Genomic DNA, 20,609 nt, shown 5'->3' with positions numbered 1-20,609 from the left:
TCGCTTCATACTGATGTTGACGTGATTCTTGCATTTGATTCGTGTGTTTTGGCCATTGTGAGGGCTTGCTTGTTTCTGTGTCTGCCTGGTGGATTCCATGGAGGGAGGTTACGGATTCTTGGGAGGTATGGGAGTCAGTAGACTAGCACGTGGGACGGTCCTAGGCTTCATGTGGATCTTGTATGGTTCACGAGTGATGCTAGATCTCCCAGTCGAGAATAATTTACTCGACTCGTCCATCAATGGGCATTTTCGAAACAATGTTTCCTAGTCTGGTGGCAAAGTTCGCAGACGGGATTTTGCATCTGTGGCCGGGAGATAAGGCTTATCGGCGAGCTTGCTGCAGGAAAATCTTTGCAGTCATGCGGAGTACATCCAAATCGGAGACGTCAAATATACGAAGGCTAGTAGAGAGATAAGATCACTTGTTCGGGTCCATTCACGATTTCTACATCTACAGGTAAACCAAGTAACGCTTGGTGGCAAATCAAACACTATCGATCGCTACCGATGGTCAAGGGTACCCGGAGATTTCAACGTTGGAAAAACGCTTCCATACTCTGAGGGCCAGAGTCCAGGGTCCATCCCTGACATACATCAATGTAGGGATTTAACGGCCTGGTCAACACCTCGAGCCACCGCCAATGGAAAGAGGAAGTGGAAGATTTTTTTTTGTTTTTTGTTTCATTCCAGGGGAATCTATGCACAGGCTTGAGATGTGCTAGTACATCCGACAACCCATTTTTTCGCTTCGTCTCAATGAAAATCCACCCATAGATGGAGAAACCCAGAAACACCGAACAACCGCAGCAACCGAACCGTTTCGTTTAGATGTGGGTGTCGTAAGGGACGGGAGTGATGGTCTCGGCGGAGAGACCCTGGACAACGTGGGCCTCACGGGGCTGAGCCGGCTGGCGCTTCAGATGCAGGTGGATGCCCTGCTCCTTGGCCTGCTTCTTCTTCTCGGCGTTCTCACGGACACGGCGGATGAAATCCTCACGGGAGCGGGAGTGCTTGACGTGCTCGAGGCGGACGTTGATGCGCTTCTCGAGGTAGCGGTTGCGGACGATCTTGTACAGGATGACGCCGACGGACGACTTGGTCACGTTGTAGACGACACCGGTCTTGCCGTTGTAGACCTTGTGGGGCATACTGTTCGTAGAATCTCAGCAAGAACATTCCTTCAAAAGATTCGAGGATCTGCAAATGCTACCAAATCCGAATGACCGAATTTCATCGCAATTTGCAGTGGGCGGAAGTTTTACTGACCCCTTCTGGACGGCACCGTTGACGTGGACATCGACGATGTCACCGACCCTATAATCGCAATATTAGACCCTGTCATTTCCCCTTCTTTTCTCCCCTCCAATATATCATAACTCTCGGTGGGAATTCGGCGTACCGGTAGGTCTTCAGGTAGGTCGACAGGCGGATGCTACCGTGCTCCTTGAAGTTGCGGCTGAAGGCATACTAAACAGGACGATATTCGTCAGCGCACACCCTTTTTTTTTTCCATATATAGTCGTCCTCCCGGAATCAGAGAAAACGATTTCAATTCGCATCGACATACCCGAGTGCCGCGTCTCAAACCGTGCGAGTGACCCATGTCGGCGGTGTTGGTGGTGCTGGAGTTAGAAACTTGTCGACAACGAAGAAGTGCCTCAAAGTCTCGGCCGCCTTTGCAAAGGTGCGGACTTGCTCGGGTGCTTAGTGCGCGGTCACCTGCCCACCCAGGGTGTAGCCCTCACGCTAAACCACATCCGGGTCCACTTTTCCGCTCGCTCGCTTAGTTCCCGCTCTCCAAAAGAACATCTTCGGCTTCATCGTTGCATTTTCCGTTGAAGACCCGTGCAATCGACAAACTCGCGACAACGCGCAATCTGCAGCAGTCATGGCCCCGTGAGTAAATTGATGGCTGTGAATTTTGTCGGTCGCGTTATTCTAACCAGGATTTTTTCTACGACAGGCGCGTTTACTCCAAGACCTACAAGGTCCCCCGTCGTCGTAAGTACAGCCCACGAGAAAGAATGACTTCGCGAGGCGATAGCAAATGCTAACTTTTCCCCAGCGTTCGAGTCGGCTCGTCTGTTAGTACTCTCCGGCCACTAATCAGAAGCGTGCTTCTGGTTATGTCGTGTGTTTCCGTCCCTAATCATGTGATTCTAGTGACTCGGAACTGAAGGTTGTCGGCGAGTACGGCCTGCGCAACAAGCGTGAGGTGTGGCGTGTCCAGCTCACTCTGTCCAAGATTCGTCGTGCTGCTCGGTATGTGTTTCTTTTTTTTCGCGGGAGTTGATGAAGTGGGGAAATGGCTAACCAGTTGCTTCAATAGTGAGCTGCTCACTCTCGACGAGAAGGACCCCAAGCGTCTGTTCGAAGGTAACGCTTTGATTCGCCGTCTGGTCCGCATCGGTGTGCTCGATGAGACCCGCATGAAGCTCGATTACGTCCTGGCCCTCAACGTTGAGGATTTCCTGGAGCGTCGTCTGCAGACCTGCGTCTACAAGCTTGGCCTCGCCAAGTCCATCCACCACGCTCGTGTCCTGATCAAGCAGCGTCACATCCGGTATGGCGACTCTTTCTCCCAGTAGAGGAAGTACTTTGGCTGATTCATTTGTTACAGTGTCGGTAAGCAGATCGTCAACGTGCCTTCTTTCATGGTCCGCCTGGACTCCCAGAAGCACATCGACTTCTCCCTCACCTCGCCCTTCGGTGGTGGCCGCCCCGGCCGTGTCCAGCGCAAGAAGCTCAAGGCCGCCCAGTCCGGTGGTGGTGACGACGCTGAGGAGGAGGAGGAATAGATTATTCAAAAAGGCGTACAGCGGGGTTTCGCAATGGAATATCAAAATTCGGGGGCTTCATTGCGACTGCAGCATAGCGTTCAACGTTGTACGATCATGCATCTCAATGAATGAATACCATTTGTCCTTGCGGCTCTCCTTCGGATCCTCCATCTTAATTCATTTATACCCCACAACGCACGCTAAGCAGATTAAACGTCAAATTGTATATGCCCATGATCTTCATATTGTACGGAGTAGCCAGTAGCCACCCCACCCCGCCCTATATACAGAATCGAACTTGCATGAACCAGAACCCACTCCGAAACGCCAATTCCTAGCTAGTGTCGTAAATCATCCGCGTAAATTCCACCCTGGGAATTGGTAGGTGTGGCTAGCCCTCCACATCCACGAGCCTTTTCAACACCTCTTCGGCACTCCTGTACCACCTCCCCATTTCTTCAAGCCCGTCACTCTCGCCCTCTTCCTTCCTCCGTCTAGCCTCCCGGGCCTGCGTAATCGCCTCCATCTTCCGTTTCTCCAGCACCGCCAACTCCCGCTCCATCGTCTCCGCCTCCCGCGTCTTCCGCGGCAGGGTATTCTGCACCGCCGCGAGCTGGCGATTGAGCGCCGCCAGCTCGGCCTCTCTCTCCGACAGTAGTGACAGCGTCGCCGGGAGAGACATTTTCTGGGACGATGACCCGTCCATATCAGACATCTGTTTCGCACGTAGTCCAGCGATCGTGGCATCGAGGCTCTCGATCGACTCGGGGAGGGTAGACAGCTTGGTCATCTGCAATTGAACGTTGTTATAGCCTGTATTTTTTTTTTTTCAATGTTAGCTTTCGTCCTTCCACATACCCTTTTTTTCTGTCTGTCCCATCCGCGCATAGCGCTCACGCTACAAACGCACGGCAACCAAATCGCGAGGGGACGCAAGAACAGCAAACTCACGAGCCGCAAGATCCCTCCCCGTCTTGTCCATTTCTGCCACCATCGCGCGAACCTCCTCTTTGCGCGCCCGTAACTCGGCCTTCACCTCCGCCAACTGTGCCTCCAGCTCCACGTTCTCATTGTGTCCGACGACAAGGGGCGGGTCACCGACGATTGCGCGGAGGAATTTCTCTTTCGTAACCTGTTCGACGTAGGAGAAGCGTAGTTTCGAGAATAGTTCCTTCACAACTTGTTAGTTGCTTGGCTGGATCACAACGTGAAGAAGGTCGCACCTTGTAGTGAGTCAGATCCGCTTCGAGCGAGGCCGGGGACGGATTATCGAGAGTCGAGGCATCTGAGATCCGCTTGGAGGGCGATAGGCCTGGGTTTTCGGCGTCTGGGGAGAAGATAGGTTCGCTGACGCGGACTATGGAGAGATGGGTGCGTAGGTCGCCATTTTCTTGCTGTAATTGCTGGAGTTGCTGTAATGTGTCTGCGGGGTCGGTCATGCTTTCTCGGGGGTGGGTTTGTTGTGAGGCGGGTTCTTGTTGGGGGTTGTTTGTTGTCGTTCGCTTCGGCGCAAGTAGTGTATGCCGAAAGTATATTCAAGTCGGTAAAACGGTAAGTAGTCGGGGTGGATGGGTCTGGCGCGTTGATAGAAGATGCGATGTCGAGTAAACAAAAGATTGAACGCACGGGGCAACCAAATCGAACTGCCGAGTCGGCAAGGCGGGCGGTGAAGAGGACTGTAGTACTATAACAATCTGAGTGTATTTCCATCGACTTCATAGTACTTTATGAGATTCTTCTTGATGGATTCTATAGTACTGAAATAGTTGGTCAATCAAGGAATTGGGCTGAAGGTCTTCTATTTGGACTGTGGTTTGGACCATTCATTGACTCTTGACCTGCTCCATGAACCTTATGCTAGTATTTTGAAGACAGACACTAACAAACGGAGTACTTATGCCTCCCACTTTTTGCATAATTTTGAGATGTCTACATGTCCAAGACTGATAATGCTTTATTACTAGGTGGGAATTTGTCTTCAAACAAATGGTGACGGCGTAATATTGTAGAAAACCATACACCTTCATGTAGTGTGATTTGTATAGACCGATATATATTTGTGTCAGCCCCCAGAAACTCTAGCCACGACCTCGGTATATCTCCAGCCCAGCAAAAACGACTAAAATACATTGTAATTTGGAAAACGAATTAAAGTAAGCACCATTGTCAAAAGACGAACGTTGCCAATGAACTATTGCCTAACAATCATGTCAAGGAACTCAGCGCAACGTCTACTGAGTACTAGAACTAGACAGCCAGCCCGACCTGATCGGCACCTACGTAGCCGAAACCAGCACCCAAAAGGGCAAGAGTATAACCATCGAAAGCAAAATCGACAGGTACAATCCGACATAAGTACACTCGTTCTTTGAACCAGACACCACGAGGGCCAGAAGAAATGCTGCGGCAATTCTGAACCTTAGTCGCTGCAGGGTCTTCCTGCCGGGACATACATAAGTCGGGTCATCTCCACTCATCTGAGCAATAGTTCATCCTGTCAATTCCATCACCCCACAGCCACAATGGGCCCTGTTCACGACACCCCGAGGGAGAGCTCGGAAAGCATTGATCAGGAACGGGAGCTTCGGCTTAGCTTGAAGGGTACCTGCGTCTGGCATTTTACCTACTAAATTAGTACAAGTGCTCCGTACATACGGGCGTTATGGCGGATCCCATCAGGTCACTACCTTTTTTGGACAGTAGTAATATTAGCAGAGCTAGGTGGTCTCTGTGTTGGTAGGACAGGTGTTGGTGTGAACCATCTTACCGATGTTTTTTATTTTGTTTATTTTCGCTTGTATATGTATATATTTTTTTAGAAACTCATTCTGACAAGCATGGCCAAGATCAATCCAACTCAAACGAACCCATTGTAGAAACCATCTGACAGGAATCGAAGGTCCAAATAGGATCAACGAACCGGAAGTGAACGGCCGTACCGATTAAGATGAATGGATCCCAAACCATGCAAGCGAGTTCAATCTGCCCGGCTAAGGACTGAACAGTTTGATTGCGCGCCAATGAGACCAGCGGAATGTGGTTACCGTATCGATACAACCATCGAGGAAAAAGGGGGAAACCAACCGACCTCGGGGTCCCTGGATTTTGTTACCGCCTGCATGAAAGTCTTACCACAATGCTTTCCAAGGCTTCAAAAAGAGGAAGTGATGCATGTTAGAGAAAATGTATTGAAATTGAACCCCTCGTGGGTCGAATGGCGGGAATGATCGAGGAATGACGATTAGGACCGTCGATAATGCATGCCATATGCACAATATGAATCTAGTGAATCGGGATTCGGAGAGTAAAAAAAACAAGCCCCACGTGTGTTGTATGTGGCATGTATAATTGCATACTATGCAGTTCGGATCACCGCTTGATCCATGATGGAAGGAAGAAACATAGGTATTGATTGGTATTGGCTCCGGAGTACGGAGTAGATACTGTTGTAAGTTGCTTGGATGCGGACCCTCTTTTTTTATTTTTTATTTTGTTTGTTATTTTCCCCTCGAGGATGTTTTATGCGCAGTGCCCTTATTGATTCTGCCCACGCCTGATGAAATGCAGAGATTGCAGAGAGATTCATGTCGCGGCACAGATTTAATTAATAAATTTGCGGCATGTGTAGATTTTGTTTCCGCCCGCAGTCCTTGATTAGTTCGGACCTCACGATTCAATGAGGTGGGAGGAGGTATTCTGGGTCCATCCATGCTGGGAATCAGTCGATGCAGTCATAGCTAGGACGGTTTGACAATGACCCATCGGCAAGTTGGCTTCCCTCTTGAGGTCGCACCCGCAAACTCAAGCAGCAAATCAACGCGCCGCATCTGCTTGTGCATGAGGGAAGGAAAAGCTGAATCGGCCTCAGCCCGCCCACTCAGAAGCCGAGAATGCAGGCATTGAGTCAAACCTAACCTAATACACTTAGAGTAGTTCCAAAGTGGGGGAGCCGTAGTCTGGAGGTCGAGCCCCCCTGCTTAGCTGCTTTCTGCGTTGCCCCTGAATCTTCTCCGGCTCTTAAGGTTCTCGAGCCTGCTCCGCCGTCGCAGACGAACAGCCGTTACTACTAAAAAAAAAACAGAAAAGAAATTAAAAGGGACATCAGCAAGCTCTGACACCCTCAAGTACGTGACTGGTCACGGGCACCGGCGGTTGATATACACGCAACCAGGCTTTTGCAAAGCGCATCAACGCAGGCGAATTGGATAGAGGCGCATCTTGATTCTGGTCTTTCTGGCCGATCATCATCAGTCTCGACGCCGTCTTACTTTCGTTTGACTTTTTTTCATTACCTTTTTTCCACTTCTCCCCCGACTTCGTTTCTTCCAGTCTCCTTTTTTACCCTTTTGCTTCTCCATCTCGCACGCCGCATCAGTCGGATCTTGTGAGCAGGCATTTTTCGCAATTTTAATCCGGGCTACGCCGCAGCCGGCGCACAAAGAAAACACTTGAGAAAAAGAGAGAAAAAAGAAACAAGAATTAAATAAACAAATAAAAAGAAAAGGAGACCCATTGCTGCACTGCATGCTGCAGCAACCTCGTTCTTTCTCACTCATTTCACCATCTTGACTCTTTCCTTCTTGCAAAGATACGCGACGGGTATTGACAAACGCTTGCTGGGCTTGTGATAGTCAGTTCTCTTCGACGTACGACACTTTTTTGGCTTGCGCCAGAACGTCATATCGACCCCTCGATTTGTCAAGCCACGCCGTCTGACGTCTTACAATCCGGGCCGACATATAATCTGATACTCCCGTCAGTCGCAGTTCCATAGGCGCGCAGAGAGGAACACGAAGGACCAAGCTGATTCGGAACTGCATATAGAATTAGCTAGGATTTATTCGAGTGTACTGGGAGGGAGCAGTCCGCTGTAAGTACCAACCATATATCGTTCGCGATAGACTCAATTGCCGCCTGTTTATATGCAGTTGACAATTAGTCTGTCCATCGCGATTGTTCCCTTGTTATCTCACTGACATTGTTTCGGACAGTTCGACAGGAAATCTTTGATCTATTGTTCTGATTGTTATAATCAGATTGAAGTACGCAAGAAGGTATTCCAGGACCTCGTGTTGTGTCAGAGATCTATATCTGAGACAATCGTGCATCGGGGGTCCCCACTTTTGTTTAATTTGCAACAGACCCTCATCTGTGACTGGCAATTGAGTGATTGGAAGGTGCTACCCTAGAGGAAAGTCCAGGGTAAAAAAGAAAAAGAAATAAGAAAAAGAACAGAAAAGGACAGGACAAAAAAAAAAAAAAAAAACCAGCTCAGCCCACCATGGCGACCGCATCATCTAGACCCCGGACTCCGAGTAACACTCAATCCCCCCCCGAAGGTCTTCCTGCCATCACGGAGAACGGCAGCAACCAATCCAAAGATCAACGCAGAACGTCGTCCCTCGGCTTTCTCCGTCGTGCTAAGTCTACTGAACCGTTATCTGGCAAGAGCAAGAAGATGTCCAAGGCCCAGGCATTGGAGGAGGAGCGTCGTCGGCGCGAAGCGATGCCAAAGCATGCACCTCGTCTTCCCGATCTCTCGCCCACCCCGATCCTGGAAACCTTTGGCGGGGATGAGCGTCATGATACTGTGGGTACTCTCGTCAGCGAACCTAATCCATCCCAGCACTTGGCGCCTCGCAGCTCCGTGAGTACACCAGTGAACAACGAATATGACCCATACGCTCGCACGGAGAGTATGACCCATCGTGGCCGCTACAGCTATGCCAGTAGTGCAGTGAGCACGGTGAACAACCCCCGCAGACTTCGCCGTCGCAGGGACCCTACCCCCTACAAGTAAGATTGTGCCAAAGCGCTGTCGTGGGAAGATATGAGCTGACGGATTCGTGTTTCTAATCATCTAGCATTCTTGTTGTCGGAGCTCGTAATTCTGGCAAGACGTCGTTCCTGAATTTTCTCCGGAAGTCGCTGGAGATGCCGGCTCACAAGCACCCTACGCGCGGCCCTGAAGAGGAGGAATACTACGATCGTCATGCCCCGGCCAACGAGGGTTTCATCTACCACTATCTAGAGACCGAAATCGATGGAGAGCGTGTGGGGCTGACGCTGTGGGACTCGGAAGGGTTCGAGCGGGACCTTGTGGACATCCAGCTGAGCGGGGTGACTGCGTTCCTGGAAAACAAGTTTGAAGAAACGCTGAAGGAAGAGATGAAGGTGATTCGTTCGCCTGGCGCTCGCGACACTCACATCCACTGTACTTTCTTGATCCTCGATCCGGTGCGGTTGGACGCGAATATCGCGGCTGCCGAGCGAGCTTCCCGGGGCAACCCCAAGGCATCCGATAAGCCGGTCACAGGAATCCTCGACCAGAGTCTCGATATTCAAATCTTGCGCAAGATGCTGGGCAAGACCACCATTGTTCCAGTGATTAGCAAAGCCGATACGATTACCGAGGCCCACATGACCTACCTGCGAAAGGCCGTTTGGGCTAGCCTGAAGGAAGCCAACATTGACCCTCTCGAGGTGCTCTCTTTGGATGAACAGGAAGAGTACACGTCTTCCGAGAGTGCCGACGAAGAAGAGGACGAGGAAACGGAGGATCAGAAAGAACATGCTCAAGGGGAGACGGCCGACAATGCGGACGACAAGGAAAGCAAGCCCGGCCCTACCCCCGGGTCGCCGTCCGGCCGAAGCGCAAGCAGCCGCAAGTCATCCGCATCCCAGGCTGCGGCGCAGCGTCTGCCATTTTCGACCCTTTCGCCTGATTCGTATTCCTTAAATGCCGGAGACGGGCCAGTTGGCCGCAAATTCCCTTGGGGCTTCGCGGACCCATACAATCCCGAGCACTGCGATTTCCTGAGGCTGCGAGATTCGGTGTTTAGCGACTGGCGATCGGAGCTCCGCGAAGCCAGCCGTGTCATCTGGTACGAGAGATGGCGGACCAGCCGCTTGAATCCCCACCTGCCCGCTCCGGCCCCGCAGAAAAAGCAGTACAGCGGAAGGATGGGTCCTTCGAACTACGCCTACTAGAAGGGTTCGGAATTCATCCCGTGTATTGGTGTCTTGATAGTTGAGTCTTTGGGCGTCTTGTATTCCCGACCCATGCGCACAGCAAGACGGCAGGGCCTCTTGTGCCTCTTGTGCCGTTTTTTTTCGTGTTTTTTCAATCTCTCAATGGGGAAAATTAGAGACGCACCAAAGGGCATGTGGCCTATGAAGACCCTAGCACTTTGATCTGGCACAGGAGGGACAGCTATTCTGCTGGAATGGTCCCCAGAAGTGTGGAGGGTTCTCTGTTGGGAACCGTCACATCTGTGTCTACCCACCAAGAATCACGCCGTTTTCCTTGGACCGGACTGCTGATTTCTGCTTTCAAAAGCCTTGTCCGCATATCTTCCTTCCATTCCCCCCCTTTTTCCCTATTTGATTCCTGCTTTTTTTCTGATTTGCGTGGCCGTTTGTTTACCTTCCTTATACCACTGTGTTCCTACTATGATATCATTTGATGTTTCGGTGTCACTATTGGGCCAGGGGCTGACCAGCTCCTGGGTACGATCTATTAGGCACCTTTTTCCTTTCTTCTCATTACCTTCACCCTGTCTATTATTTTTCTTTCTCCAGACCCCATTGTGTCATTTCTCCCTTTTTCTTTCGCCCACTTGTATTCTTGGTCATCAAATTTGTGTCCGAACCAGTTACCGATGTTGAAAGTTTTAAGATGAGCTATTTTGACCATTTTGATAGTTGTAGAGGTGCTATCGACGTAGCTTACCCAGTATTTCAATAAGCCGATCAATGAGATCGCTCTGATATCACCATAGTAATCCCACCACCGCTTACAACCCCACATTATGAGATCTTTCCCTGTCTTAATACTACTAGTCAATACCAACCTGGCACGAACCTAGGTAGGTACTACCCCAGGATGATAATTCCACAGACCAATGACGACAATCCTCCTGCATAGAGCTCCATGGAGCGCCCGGTGGGTATCCCCTTTGTAACCCGATCACACCCCACGAGCCCCACCAGGAGAAGGGACGGTGCTGGATCCCTATCCGTCCGTGCTCTGCAGGAGCCTGGCTAGTCGTCACCTGTTTTACAAGGACAGGTAGGTAACAAAGAAAGAAAAAAAAAAAGCAATAAAAAGGGGAATAACGGGTGAATACGACATCCAACAGATTAGTCCCGCAACGAAGGATTCGTAGTGCATGCCATATGGATAGGTAGGTACCCATGAAAAACGACAACGGCTACCTACCTGTCGAGCAAATACTAGGGCTGAAAGAGGCGGCGGATGGGGTCGGACATGAAGTCTCATGTCGGATTGGCTGTTGTGGGGGAGATGAGGGGCAGGCTTGCATGGTAAAGGCATATTTAGATGGGGAGCGATACGAGACTGGTTGCGCCATCATTCGCGAGGCTGAGTTGGGTGGGGAATCTTCGTTTCATTCTATTTTGATTTGGGTTTCTGTTGCGGCTCCTTCATGGCTGCTGTTTTGGCTGTGAGGAGGAAGTCTGATGCTGTGCGACACCGGGTTTGGAGGGGATTGGGGGGGTCGTTTGGGCTGTGTTTTGTTGATTACTGATGGAAAAACCCAGAGAAATGGAGAAGAAGAAGAAGAAGAAGAAGAAGAAAGAAGGATGAGACGCAGGTATCCCAGATGAAGAATGACTGAAGATTACCTTGGAATGCTGAATTGGTTATTGTTCGCGCCAGCTGACGATCTTCGAGCCACAGTCACGGACTCGCCGAAGCGCTCGTCTTCTTCCCCTCCACCATTACTCTTGTTTATCTTCCTTCTCTTTCCTTCTTCTCCACCTTCTAACTTCTTCTCTTTCTCTTCTACTCCTTCTCTCATATCTAGTTTTGAATTTTGGCGATCTCAAATATCAGTTTTGCGACTATACTATCCATCGCACTGGTGTCACTCCACCCTCCGCTAATCCCATACTATCCAGAGTTCGACGCGACCGTCACTGGTTGCTACAGGCTATCTATCTGATCGCAGTCGCTGTGGTTCCCCCGTGCCCGGACCATGTCACTCCAGGTTGGCGACCCACGGTCGCGTGGGCGTTCCAAATCTCCCGGCGGGCGGATCCGCGATCATTCCAGATCTCGCGATACCCGCCAACCGTCCGCGAATCCACGCACAAGCTCCCAGTACCTCACCTCCGATCCGCTCGATGATGACGGTTACCACAGCTCCCGGACGAGAGGGGCCAGTCCCGGCGCGAGTTATCGAACCAGCTCACGTTACAACCGACATGGTTCGGACTCGGATCACGAAGACCGATCGGAATATCTGCTGCGTCCTGAACGCAGCAGTCGCGATAAGGTCTATTTGTCGGATACGGGCGAGGGAAGGTCGGGCAAGCGCAGTAGCAGGACCTATGCGAAATCTCCCGCCCGTCAACCGGCTCGATACGACGTGGAATCGGATGATGATATTTTGGATTCCGAGGATGAGGCGCTGGCCTATGGGGACATGCCCGGCGCAACAGAGCGTGGGTTCTATGGGTCCGGGCGCTCGCCTCGATCATCGTCGTCTCGGGTGGATCCCGCGATGATGTCGGGTGCCCTCAAGGCGGAGGATTTCTACAAACAGCCAGCATCGCGCTCCGGCGATCCTCGTCCGGCTGAAGCTCCCGGCGCTCACCCCAGCTACGCGAGACCCGACCCGTTCAAATACGCCATGGACCCGTCGCAGTATCTCCACGGGCCGAGCGCTGTGAGTGCGGCGCCGGGGTATACTGGCGCTCCCGCGACAGCAGGCGTGCCATCAAACTGGGCGGCAATCCCCGACTGCGAGCGCCCGGGTTTCGTGCCCCCGTCTTCGCAGGGGGAGGGGCAGGCCATGCCGGGAGCATTCCCGCCCGCGACTACCAACTACCCCCAAGTGCCGGCGGCGCGCGCGTTTCCAACACCGCAGTATGCCAACCCGGAAGTGCACCAATATGCATCGTGGGCAACCAGCAATGCCTACGTACCTCCGGTCACCGCGCCGGCCCACCAGCGCCATGCATCCGGCAGTGCGACGGTTCAATACGCCGATCCTCCCCAGTTCCAGTATGCCAATATCGACCCCAATGTCAAGTATGCCTCGAAGAGCTCGTCCAATGTGCCTTCTACAGCAGCGCCACAATTTACGAACCTCCAGTCGGCGGACCCCAAGTATCAGGGCGTCCGGTACTCGGCGAACCCGCAGTTTTCCGCCGCACCGACGGGCCGTGCAGAGAGCAAACCGCAATTTATGGAGATCGCGCCCGGCGGACGTCCCGCCAGCGCCTCGTTCTCGTCTGGCAATAAGCTGTCGGTCGCAACCGCGGATCCGAACTTGCGACCGGCCAGTCCCATGCTGGAACCCTACAAGGGCACGTACCAGAGCATCTCACCGATGCCGTCCCCAATCGTCATGCCGGGCACATTCGACGAAGAGGTCTCGGATCTCGAGCCGCTGGACGGGCCCTCGGACGCGGATGCCGACGCGCGCAAAAAGCACGGGCGGAAGAAATCCAAAGACATCAAGGACAAAGACAGCAAGGGCCTCAAGGAGCCCAAGAGCTCCCGATCCAAGCGGGACAGCAGCCGCGTCCGGCACGAGCGGCACTCGTCCAACGGCCATCTCGCGGAATCGCTTGTGCTGATCTCTCCCAGCAGCGCGCGCAAACGCGTATCCTTCTACGATGCCAGCGCAGACGCGGCCGCTATGCAGGAAGCCCTGTCCGGGCGGACGGACCCAAAGGTCCTCATCCGTGTTCTGCCCCAGCTGACCGGCGACGAAATGCTCGATCTCCGCAAGGAGTACAAAAACTACGTCAAGCTGCACGGGAAAGGCGTCAACATCGCCAAGCATCTCCGAACAAAGCTAGGCCACAACGCCTTCAGCAAGGTATGCTACGCGACCGCGTTAGGGCCCTGGGAATCGGAAGCCTTCTGGGCCAACTGCTACTACCAGTCCAGCACGTCACGGCGCGAGCTGCTGATCGAATCCCTGTTCGGGCGGAGCAACAGCGAGATCATCGCGATCAAGGAGTGCTTCCGCGACACGCGGTACTCGAACAGCCTGGAGAAATGCATGAAGGCAGAACTCAAGGCAGACAAGTTCCGCCTCGCGGTGCTGCTGGCGCTCGAGGCGAAGCGCCAGGGCGAGCGCGACCCCATCAACCTCGATATGGTCCAGCGCGACGTCCACGATCTGCACCGCGCGCTGATGTCGCGCCACGGCGGCGAAACAGACATGATCAACATTATCGTGCCTTCCAGCGACGCCCACCTGCGCGAGGTGCTCCGCACCTACGAGAAGATCTACGAGCGGAACTTTGCGCGCGCCATGATTGCCAAGTCGCAAAACCTGGTGGTAAGTTCCTCCCCTTTTCCTTATCGCATCTCTCTTCCTCATCCACTAACACCCGAGAACCACTACAGGGCGAAACCCTAGCCCACATCCTCAACGGCGTCATCAACCGACCCATGCGCGACGCGCTTCTCCTCCACCAAGCACTGCGGGAGTCCCGCAGCGGCAAAGAGCGATCAGAGCTGCTCATCTCGCGACTGGTGCGGTACCACTGGGAGCCGCAACACCTGGAGCTCGTCAAGGTCGAGTTCCGGAAGCGGTACGGCGAGCGGTTGGAGGAGGCGATTGCGGAGGAGGTGCTGCCTACGAATGGAGGGAGCGAGTGGGGGGAGTTTTGTATTGAATTGGCGAGGAGTTCGAGGGGGTTGGCGAAGAGGGTGTGATTTATTTTATTTTGTTTATCTATATTTTTTTCTTTTTTGGGATGTATGGGTGGAGGGATGTGTTGGTTGAAGTCTTTAATGTTGAATGAACGAGTGAATGAATTATGGCTAGACGAAGCATTGATTTATTGAGCGAGTGTAAGGTAGGAGATAGCCTCGGAGGTAGCTACCAGGTTGGTATGGCGCACATATGTGGATGTTACATTGCAGAACCCATACGGTGTACACTCTACACCAATGGAGGACACGAATGAGCTGGCTGTACGACCGTTCAGACTACTTAGGTAGGTAGGTACCTACTGGGTACACAACGCTGTACAGCTGCTCAAAGAGCCAGCGTGGTCGGGGAGAGATTTTGTAATACTACTGTCAAGTCAATCCGGGGAGAAGTAGGTAGTGGGGACCGAGGGATAGGTTCGTATGAACCTATGCAATGCGGATTTGATATGCATTATACAGACAGGGCTAGGACGAGCTTGTGAGAGACGGGTGGTTGCATTGCTACTGAGGTGTATAGGTACATGCATACTACCTAGGTAGGAGGAAGGTTTGGTGTATTAACTATAAGATAATTTGGCCCTATTATTTGGCATAGTGAGAAATTAAACAAAATAGAATCAGATCGGTGAGATAGAGCGAGAAACATCAAGCGAACGAAAAGTTGGATAAAAAAGAAGGCGAAAAAAAAGACCAGTACTCGATGAGAGAATATAACCTACACTATGCCCAACTCAATATGGTCTGTCTCACAGTCTATGCAGACGCACATAACTAGTTCCCAATTGAACGCAGCGCGTACCACATATCATTGGAATAGAACACTGCTTCCTCCTATCTCTCCCTTCCTCTGTTCAGTATACCACTGTTTGGGGACGCAAGTTGAGTCAGGTCGTAATGGCCGCCAGAGTCTAGAACATACCAGCCGGTCTTGGGACATTCCTGCCAAACACGCTGCGATCGGCGACAACGTTTTTTTCTGTAGATGCCCCTTGCGGGAGATCTCGCCCAGACAGGAATGCTGAGATCCTTTTTTTTGTCTTATTCGTCTGTAGTAGACTTGACATGGGGTAGTGTGTGCTGGAGAATGGGCCAGATGGAATGTATTGTGGAGGGTCTGGACCTGGCCCAGGAGAGCTAGAGACTGTCGCGTGATGTGCATGATGGACGAGGCAAACAAATTGTGGATGGTATGTCTTGGATGGGATCGGCCTGATGTTGCACCAAAGTCCGGTGGGAAGGAAACCCCGAGAGACGCAAATGCCATTCGATGGGTCGGCTGGTACCTGCGTTCAGAGGGTGGAGCAGCAGAGGAATGTCCAGTCAGGGACATGATAGAGTGTATGATGGTCTGTCTTGATGTCTGATCATGGAAAAGACAAACAAATGCCTCTCTCTTTTTTGATCGAATAACCAGTTTATACTATTGATCTGATAGATGTGGGGCAGTGATTGAATCCATGGAATAAGGTTCGGGAAGAAGCCATTCTTCCTTGCGGTTCAGATTGGCTACCAGTAAAATAGTAACCATGGACCGAGATCGATGAAGTATATCCTGTCAGGTTTGTTGATTGTTGTTTGTGGGGAAGTGATGGTCGAGTATGAGGCCATATTACAGATGGGTTAAACTGAGAGTTAGATCGTGTAGATGAGAGTCATTGGCAGAGATGAAGCTCAAGAAGGCCAACTGTAGATAGTTGGCTGCACATGATCTGATCACCATCAAGTCACTTCTTCCATTTCTCTCCCCTCTTCCTCCTGCATATCCAAACATCGCAACTGCTGTGACTGGAACTAAACACATTGATTTCTTTCCCAGTGTCACCTTCCTATCTAGTTTGACATTGTCCTGAACTTTCTATTTAACTCTCAACTCCAAATGATTTGATTCATCATGCATCGTCTGCCACCAGTATATAAACCGCCCTTTCTGCACAGTCCCCCACGCCCTCGTCTATCCATCTCCTGCAGTCTTTCGTTGAACATACGCATGGTTGAAAATTTGGACTTATTTTTATTCCTACTCCAACATCCTTTCCTCCGTCCCCTCGCCTGTTGGAGATAGATCGGACTGGAGCACATTCTTCTTCACACCATACTAATTCCCCACCTGATCCCTAAACTCACGCTAGAGACGCAACGAGCAAACATCAATCAGCCCTACTCTGATACTACCCCAGATTTTCCCACGCCTGTTGGGCTGCAACTCGCCCATCGGGGCCCCGCTCGGAGGATCCTCGCCTGATCAGGTCGTCCTTGGCGTGTTGGATAAGAAGCGACTATACAGGACAACCTTTTACTCAAGCATTTCGCGGTACAGTTCCCCATACAACCCCTCTTCCCCTACCCAATACCTTTTTGGACATGTGCATGGCTCTAAATTGCATGTGGTTCTCTCCACACCGGACTTGTCGGAGACAGGGTTAAATAGGTCAGGCGATGCACTTGTTTGGTTATTTTGTTCGGGCCTGGTGGTCATGCTTCATATTGAATTGTCCGTTGAGACCATTGTGAAATCAACCCACTAAACCAAAGCAATGATTTATTAGATTCCTGCCAAGGTCCCTCGGTGCCCTTCTTCCGGTATGTGCGCTTATCTATAAAGCGCCGATGAGCACCCTAGTTGACATTCCAAGGTCCACATTCTTTCTGTCACTTTCGGCACTGGGCCGCCGAAAACAGAAGCGATCGCACGTTATTTAAAGGGACTGTGCTTGCTACCTGAGGATCATCATAATCTATAGCCATGTTCAAGATCATTCTCGCCTTTCTGGTCGCGTCGCTGATTTCGGCGGCCGACGCTGCCTCGGCCTTCAGCCCAGCCCGCCCCCCTGCTCTGCCACTGGCTGTGAAATCCCCATACGTGAGTACTTGGTTGTCGGCTGGCAGCGCGGGTGGCAATGGCGGTTACCTGGCCGGAGAATGGCCCACCTTCTGGGAGTGAGTCCATCTCGTCGGGTCGCTCCAACTGCTTGCTAACCATGTTTCCCACAACAGAGGCCAGGTCACCGGCTGGGCCGGCCTGATTCGTGTTGATGGCACTACGTACACGTGGATGGGCCTGCCTGGCAGCCTGACCGTGAATCAGACTGCCTTCGAGTACACCTCGACGAAGAGCATCTTTACCATGCACGTGGGAGATGCCGTGGAGATGAAAATCACCTTCCTGTCACCCATCACGCCCCAGGATTTGAGACGGCAATCGCTCAGCTTCAGCTACCTGCACGTGGATGTCGTTTCTCTTGACGGCAAAGCACATGATGTGCAACTGTACTCTGATATATCCGCCGGTAGGTGTTCCCCCACCGCGTCCATATATGGTAGTGAAGGTTGTCTGACCCGTCCAGAATGGGTCTCCGGGGACCGCAATACCGTCGCGCAGTGGGACTACGGCACCACGAAAAATGGGGTGGCGTACCATCGCGTTTGGCGCCAGACCCCTCTGCAGTTTTCCGAAAATCGGGAGCAGGGCGAATGGGGCGACTGGTACTGGGCCACCGATAGCTCCAATGAAATGACCTACCAATCTGGCATCGACGACGACGTCCGCGGTGCCTTTTCAAAGAACGGAAAATTGGCCAACGAGAAAGACCCCAATTTCCGCGCGATTTCGGACAAGTGGCCCGTATTCGGGTTTTCTCATGACCTCGGGTCGGTGCAGGACACAGTGAGCACGCTGTTTACCATCGGCCTGGCTCAGGAACATGCGATTCAATACAGCGGTGCTTCCAAGGATCCACATTCCCAGCCATCGTTATGGAAGAGCTACTTCAGCACTGGTGTGGATGCTGTGAGTATCGTCCCGATGGGGTTGTTGTTGTATGGGCCCCAATTAACGATCAATTTAGTTGAACTTTTTCCATCGTGATCATGACAGATCGAACCAACTATCTTCAGATCTGGACGAGGATGTTGCACGCGATTCAATTGCAGCGGGCGGCCAGGCCTATCTGACGATCACATCGCTGAGCATCCGTCAAGCTTTTGCTGCCACCCAATTGTGCGGAACGCCAGACAATACCTACATGTTCTTAAAGGAGATATCATCCAATGGCAACATGAACACGGTGGACGTCATATTCCCCGCACATCCCGTGTTCTTGTATACCAACCCAGAGCTGCTCAAGCTACTGCTGAAGCCTCTCTACGAGATCCAAGAAGGTGGAAACTACCCGAACGACTACGCCATGCACGACATTGGCAGCCATTACCCGAATGCCACCGGACATCCCGACGGCGCGGACGAGCCGATGCCGCTGGAGGAGTGTGGCAACATGATCATCATGGCTCTGGCCTATGCCAAGAAAGCCAACGATGCTCGTTACCTGGAGGAGCATTTCGATTTACTCCGACAGTGGACCGAGTACCTTGTCGCGGATTCCATCTATCCTGCTAACCAGATCTCCACCGATGATTTTGCAGGGCCCCTCGCGTAAGTTAATCCCGGCGAGAGCTGAAGAACCGAGGATAACCGTTGACTATTGCAGAAACCAAACCAACCTGGCCCTCAAGGGCATTATCGGAATTGAAGCCATGTCCGTCATCAGCGATTTGACGGGTCGGAGTCACGATTCCTCGAACCAGACTAGTATTGCCCACAACTATATCGACCGCTGGCAGGTTCTCGGCGTGGCCCAAGATGCGAATCCACCGCACACAACGTTGTCGTACGGAGTGAACGAATCTCACGGTATGTCCAATGATTATGGAGAGAATTTTCCCGCGCTAATATGTCTCCAGGTCTTCTATACAACTTGTATGCGGACCGGGAGTTGGACCTGAATTTGGTACCTCAATCGGTCTATGACATGCAGAGCGCTTTCTACCCCACAATCCAAGAGGAATTCGGAGTCCCGCTGGACACTCGGCATGTGTACACCAAAGGTGAGTGGGGCTTGAAATGCTTCCCATGGCAGACTACTAATAACACAGGTGACTGGGAGCTCTTTACGGCGGCCGTGGCGTCCGCAGAAACTCGGGACATGTTCCTCGAACACATGGCCCACTGGATTGATGTCACTTCGACCAACCACGCCCTGACCGACCTGTACGATACCAAGACTGGAGGGTCAGTTTAATCTTTACCTTTCTTCGCTGCATCAAACTAACAGATTAGGTATCCCCGAAACAAATTCATCGCGCGCCCGGTCATGGGTGGCGCTTTTGCGTTATTGATTCTTTAGTCGTGCGGAAGAGGAAAGCTTCGTTCACATCTTTAGGTGTTTTAGCCTCTCTATTATCTATATTTCATTGCTAGCTGCGGACTTGAGATTTATTATTACCTGGGCAGAGGGTGATTTCATTCTTACTGTGGTCTGTCTTATCTTGGCCGATGGCTGGATGACGATGTCCTGTGCGTAAATATTGGTACTCAATTGATGCATACATAGTATGTTATATTTATCTTGGTAGAGTCCAATGACTCCTGGACTCGAAATTGTGTAGATTGGTGTGATGATGAGTGCAGTTTTCAGGTTGCTGAGATGTTGGAATGTCGGGTCTAGCCCTGTAAACCGAAGCACGCCGATCATTTGGATAAAGGGTGCAGACTTCGAGTATCCATCACTTTTTGAGAGTGAGAACTGACCAAGGTAGAATTGACCATTAAAATAGTCATTGAAAAAGAACCCAATAGTTCCACTAAATATAAGCCCACTTATTCTCCATCCTGCGATGGGAAGTCACAACGTGAGGTAGAAGTCTAAAGGTTGATTAGTACATTAGTTTTAGGTACTCACCTCAGTTATTGTGGACTCTGGTGTTGGTTATGCTTCGTTTTTTCCCGGTTTTTATTTTTTATTTTGTTTTACATTTTGGAATTATTTTTAATGTATACTATATTTAGTAGATAGTGTGTTATAGTTGTTCATGTTGAAAATGATGGGCTTGATTAACTTGTTGTTTTGTTCTGGAGTGTGTTGGGGGTGATATGGGAGGATTAGTACATTGACACCACCTACCTACGTGTAGATACAGTTACTGTAGTTCGAGATTATTCAAGGACTCACTCGATGGTGGAGTTTGATTCGCTACTGTGGTAATTTTGATGCAAAGCTCTAATATATAGGCTCTATAGTAGGTAGGTAGGTATTAAGGGGGATATTGGATATTGTTTGAAGTAGTCAAGT

At 51.3% G+C, this 20,609-nt stretch overlaps 8 protein-coding genes across 8 annotated transcripts; 4 read left to right on the top strand and 4 right to left on the bottom strand.

The window, feature by feature from the left end:
* Positions 1-413: 413 nt before the first annotated feature.
* Positions 414-1,665, bottom strand: BDW47DRAFT_114295 (60S ribosomal protein eL21). Its single transcript, XM_024814624.1, has 4 exons — positions 1,571-1,665; positions 1,403-1,470; positions 1,270-1,317; positions 414-1,152 (listed from the first exon to the last, which is right to left on the bottom strand). The coding sequence occupies exons 1-4, from the start codon at positions 1,604-1,606 to the stop codon at positions 828-830; spliced, it is 477 nt and encodes a 158-aa protein (XP_024667301.1). The 5' UTR covers positions 1,607-1,665; the 3' UTR covers positions 414-827.
* A 174-nt stretch (positions 1,666-1,839) lies between these two features.
* Positions 1,840-3,004, top strand: BDW47DRAFT_114292 (40S ribosomal protein uS4). The gene is made up of 6 exons (XM_024814623.1): positions 1,840-1,899; positions 1,967-2,004; positions 2,069-2,087; positions 2,167-2,265; positions 2,333-2,566; positions 2,624-3,004. The coding sequence occupies exons 1-6, from the start codon at positions 1,892-1,894 to the stop codon at positions 2,799-2,801; spliced, it is 576 nt and encodes a 191-aa protein (XP_024667300.1). The 5' UTR covers positions 1,840-1,891; the 3' UTR covers positions 2,802-3,004.
* Positions 3,005-3,030: 26 nt separating this feature from the next.
* On the bottom strand, positions 3,031-4,375 carry BDW47DRAFT_114290 (uncharacterized protein). Its single transcript, XM_024814622.1, has 3 exons — positions 4,007-4,375; positions 3,735-3,954; positions 3,031-3,596 (listed from the first exon to the last, which is right to left on the bottom strand). Exons 1-3 carry the CDS (start codon positions 4,220-4,222, stop codon positions 3,175-3,177), a joined length of 858 nt encoding a protein of 285 aa, XP_024667299.1. The 5' UTR covers positions 4,223-4,375; the 3' UTR covers positions 3,031-3,174.
* Positions 4,376-6,577: 2,202 nt separating this feature from the next.
* On the bottom strand, positions 6,578-8,031 carry BDW47DRAFT_114289 (uncharacterized protein). The gene is made up of 2 exons (XM_024814621.1): positions 7,775-8,031; positions 6,578-7,653 (listed from the first exon to the last, which is right to left on the bottom strand). Exon 2 carries the CDS (start codon positions 7,337-7,339, stop codon positions 7,031-7,033), a length of 309 nt encoding a protein of 102 aa, XP_024667298.1. The 5' UTR covers positions 7,340-7,653; positions 7,775-8,031; the 3' UTR covers positions 6,578-7,030.
* Positions 8,032-10,466, top strand: aspE (septin). Its single transcript, XM_024814620.1, has 2 exons — positions 8,032-8,579; positions 8,648-10,466. Exons 1-2 carry the CDS (start codon positions 8,065-8,067, stop codon positions 9,771-9,773), a joined length of 1,641 nt encoding a protein of 546 aa, XP_024667297.1. The 5' UTR covers positions 8,032-8,064; the 3' UTR covers positions 9,774-10,466.
* Positions 10,467-11,310: 844 nt separating this feature from the next.
* Positions 11,311-14,564, top strand: anxc4 (annexin ANXC4). The gene is made up of 2 exons (XM_024814619.1): positions 11,311-14,104; positions 14,173-14,564. The coding sequence occupies exons 1-2, from the start codon at positions 11,783-11,785 to the stop codon at positions 14,482-14,484; spliced, it is 2,634 nt and encodes an 877-aa protein (XP_024667296.1). The 5' UTR covers positions 11,311-11,782; the 3' UTR covers positions 14,485-14,564.
* A 545-nt stretch (positions 14,565-15,109) lies between these two features.
* On the bottom strand, positions 15,110-15,884 carry BDW47DRAFT_114283 (uncharacterized protein). Its single transcript, XM_024814618.1, has one exon. The coding sequence runs from the start codon at positions 15,812-15,814 to the stop codon at positions 15,290-15,292; it is 525 nt and encodes a 174-aa protein (XP_024667295.1). The 5' UTR covers positions 15,815-15,884; the 3' UTR covers positions 15,110-15,289.
* Positions 15,885-17,227: 1,343 nt separating this feature from the next.
* gta1 (glutaminase GtaA) lies at positions 17,228-19,880 on the top strand (the record flags this gene model as incomplete). The annotated part of the gene is made up of 8 exons (XM_024818291.1): positions 17,228-17,421; positions 17,479-17,771; positions 17,829-18,271; positions 18,330-18,913; positions 18,969-19,171; positions 19,222-19,365; positions 19,414-19,549; positions 19,598-19,880. The coding sequence occupies 8 exons, from the start codon at positions 17,228-17,230 to the stop codon at positions 19,662-19,664; spliced, it is 2,064 nt and encodes a 687-aa protein (XP_024667294.1). The 3' UTR covers positions 19,665-19,880.
* Positions 19,881-20,609: the final 729 nt, after the last annotated feature.

The sequence above is a fragment of the Aspergillus candidus genome, assembly GCF_002847045.1.
Source record: "Aspergillus candidus strain CBS 102.13 unplaced genomic scaffold BDW47scaffold_99, whole genome shotgun sequence".
NCBI classification, from domain to species: Eukaryota; Fungi; Ascomycota; class Eurotiomycetes; order Eurotiales; family Aspergillaceae; genus Aspergillus; species Aspergillus candidus.
The sequence above is the reverse complement of the archived record's forward strand: the minus strand, read 5'-3'. Positions and strand labels throughout refer to the sequence as shown.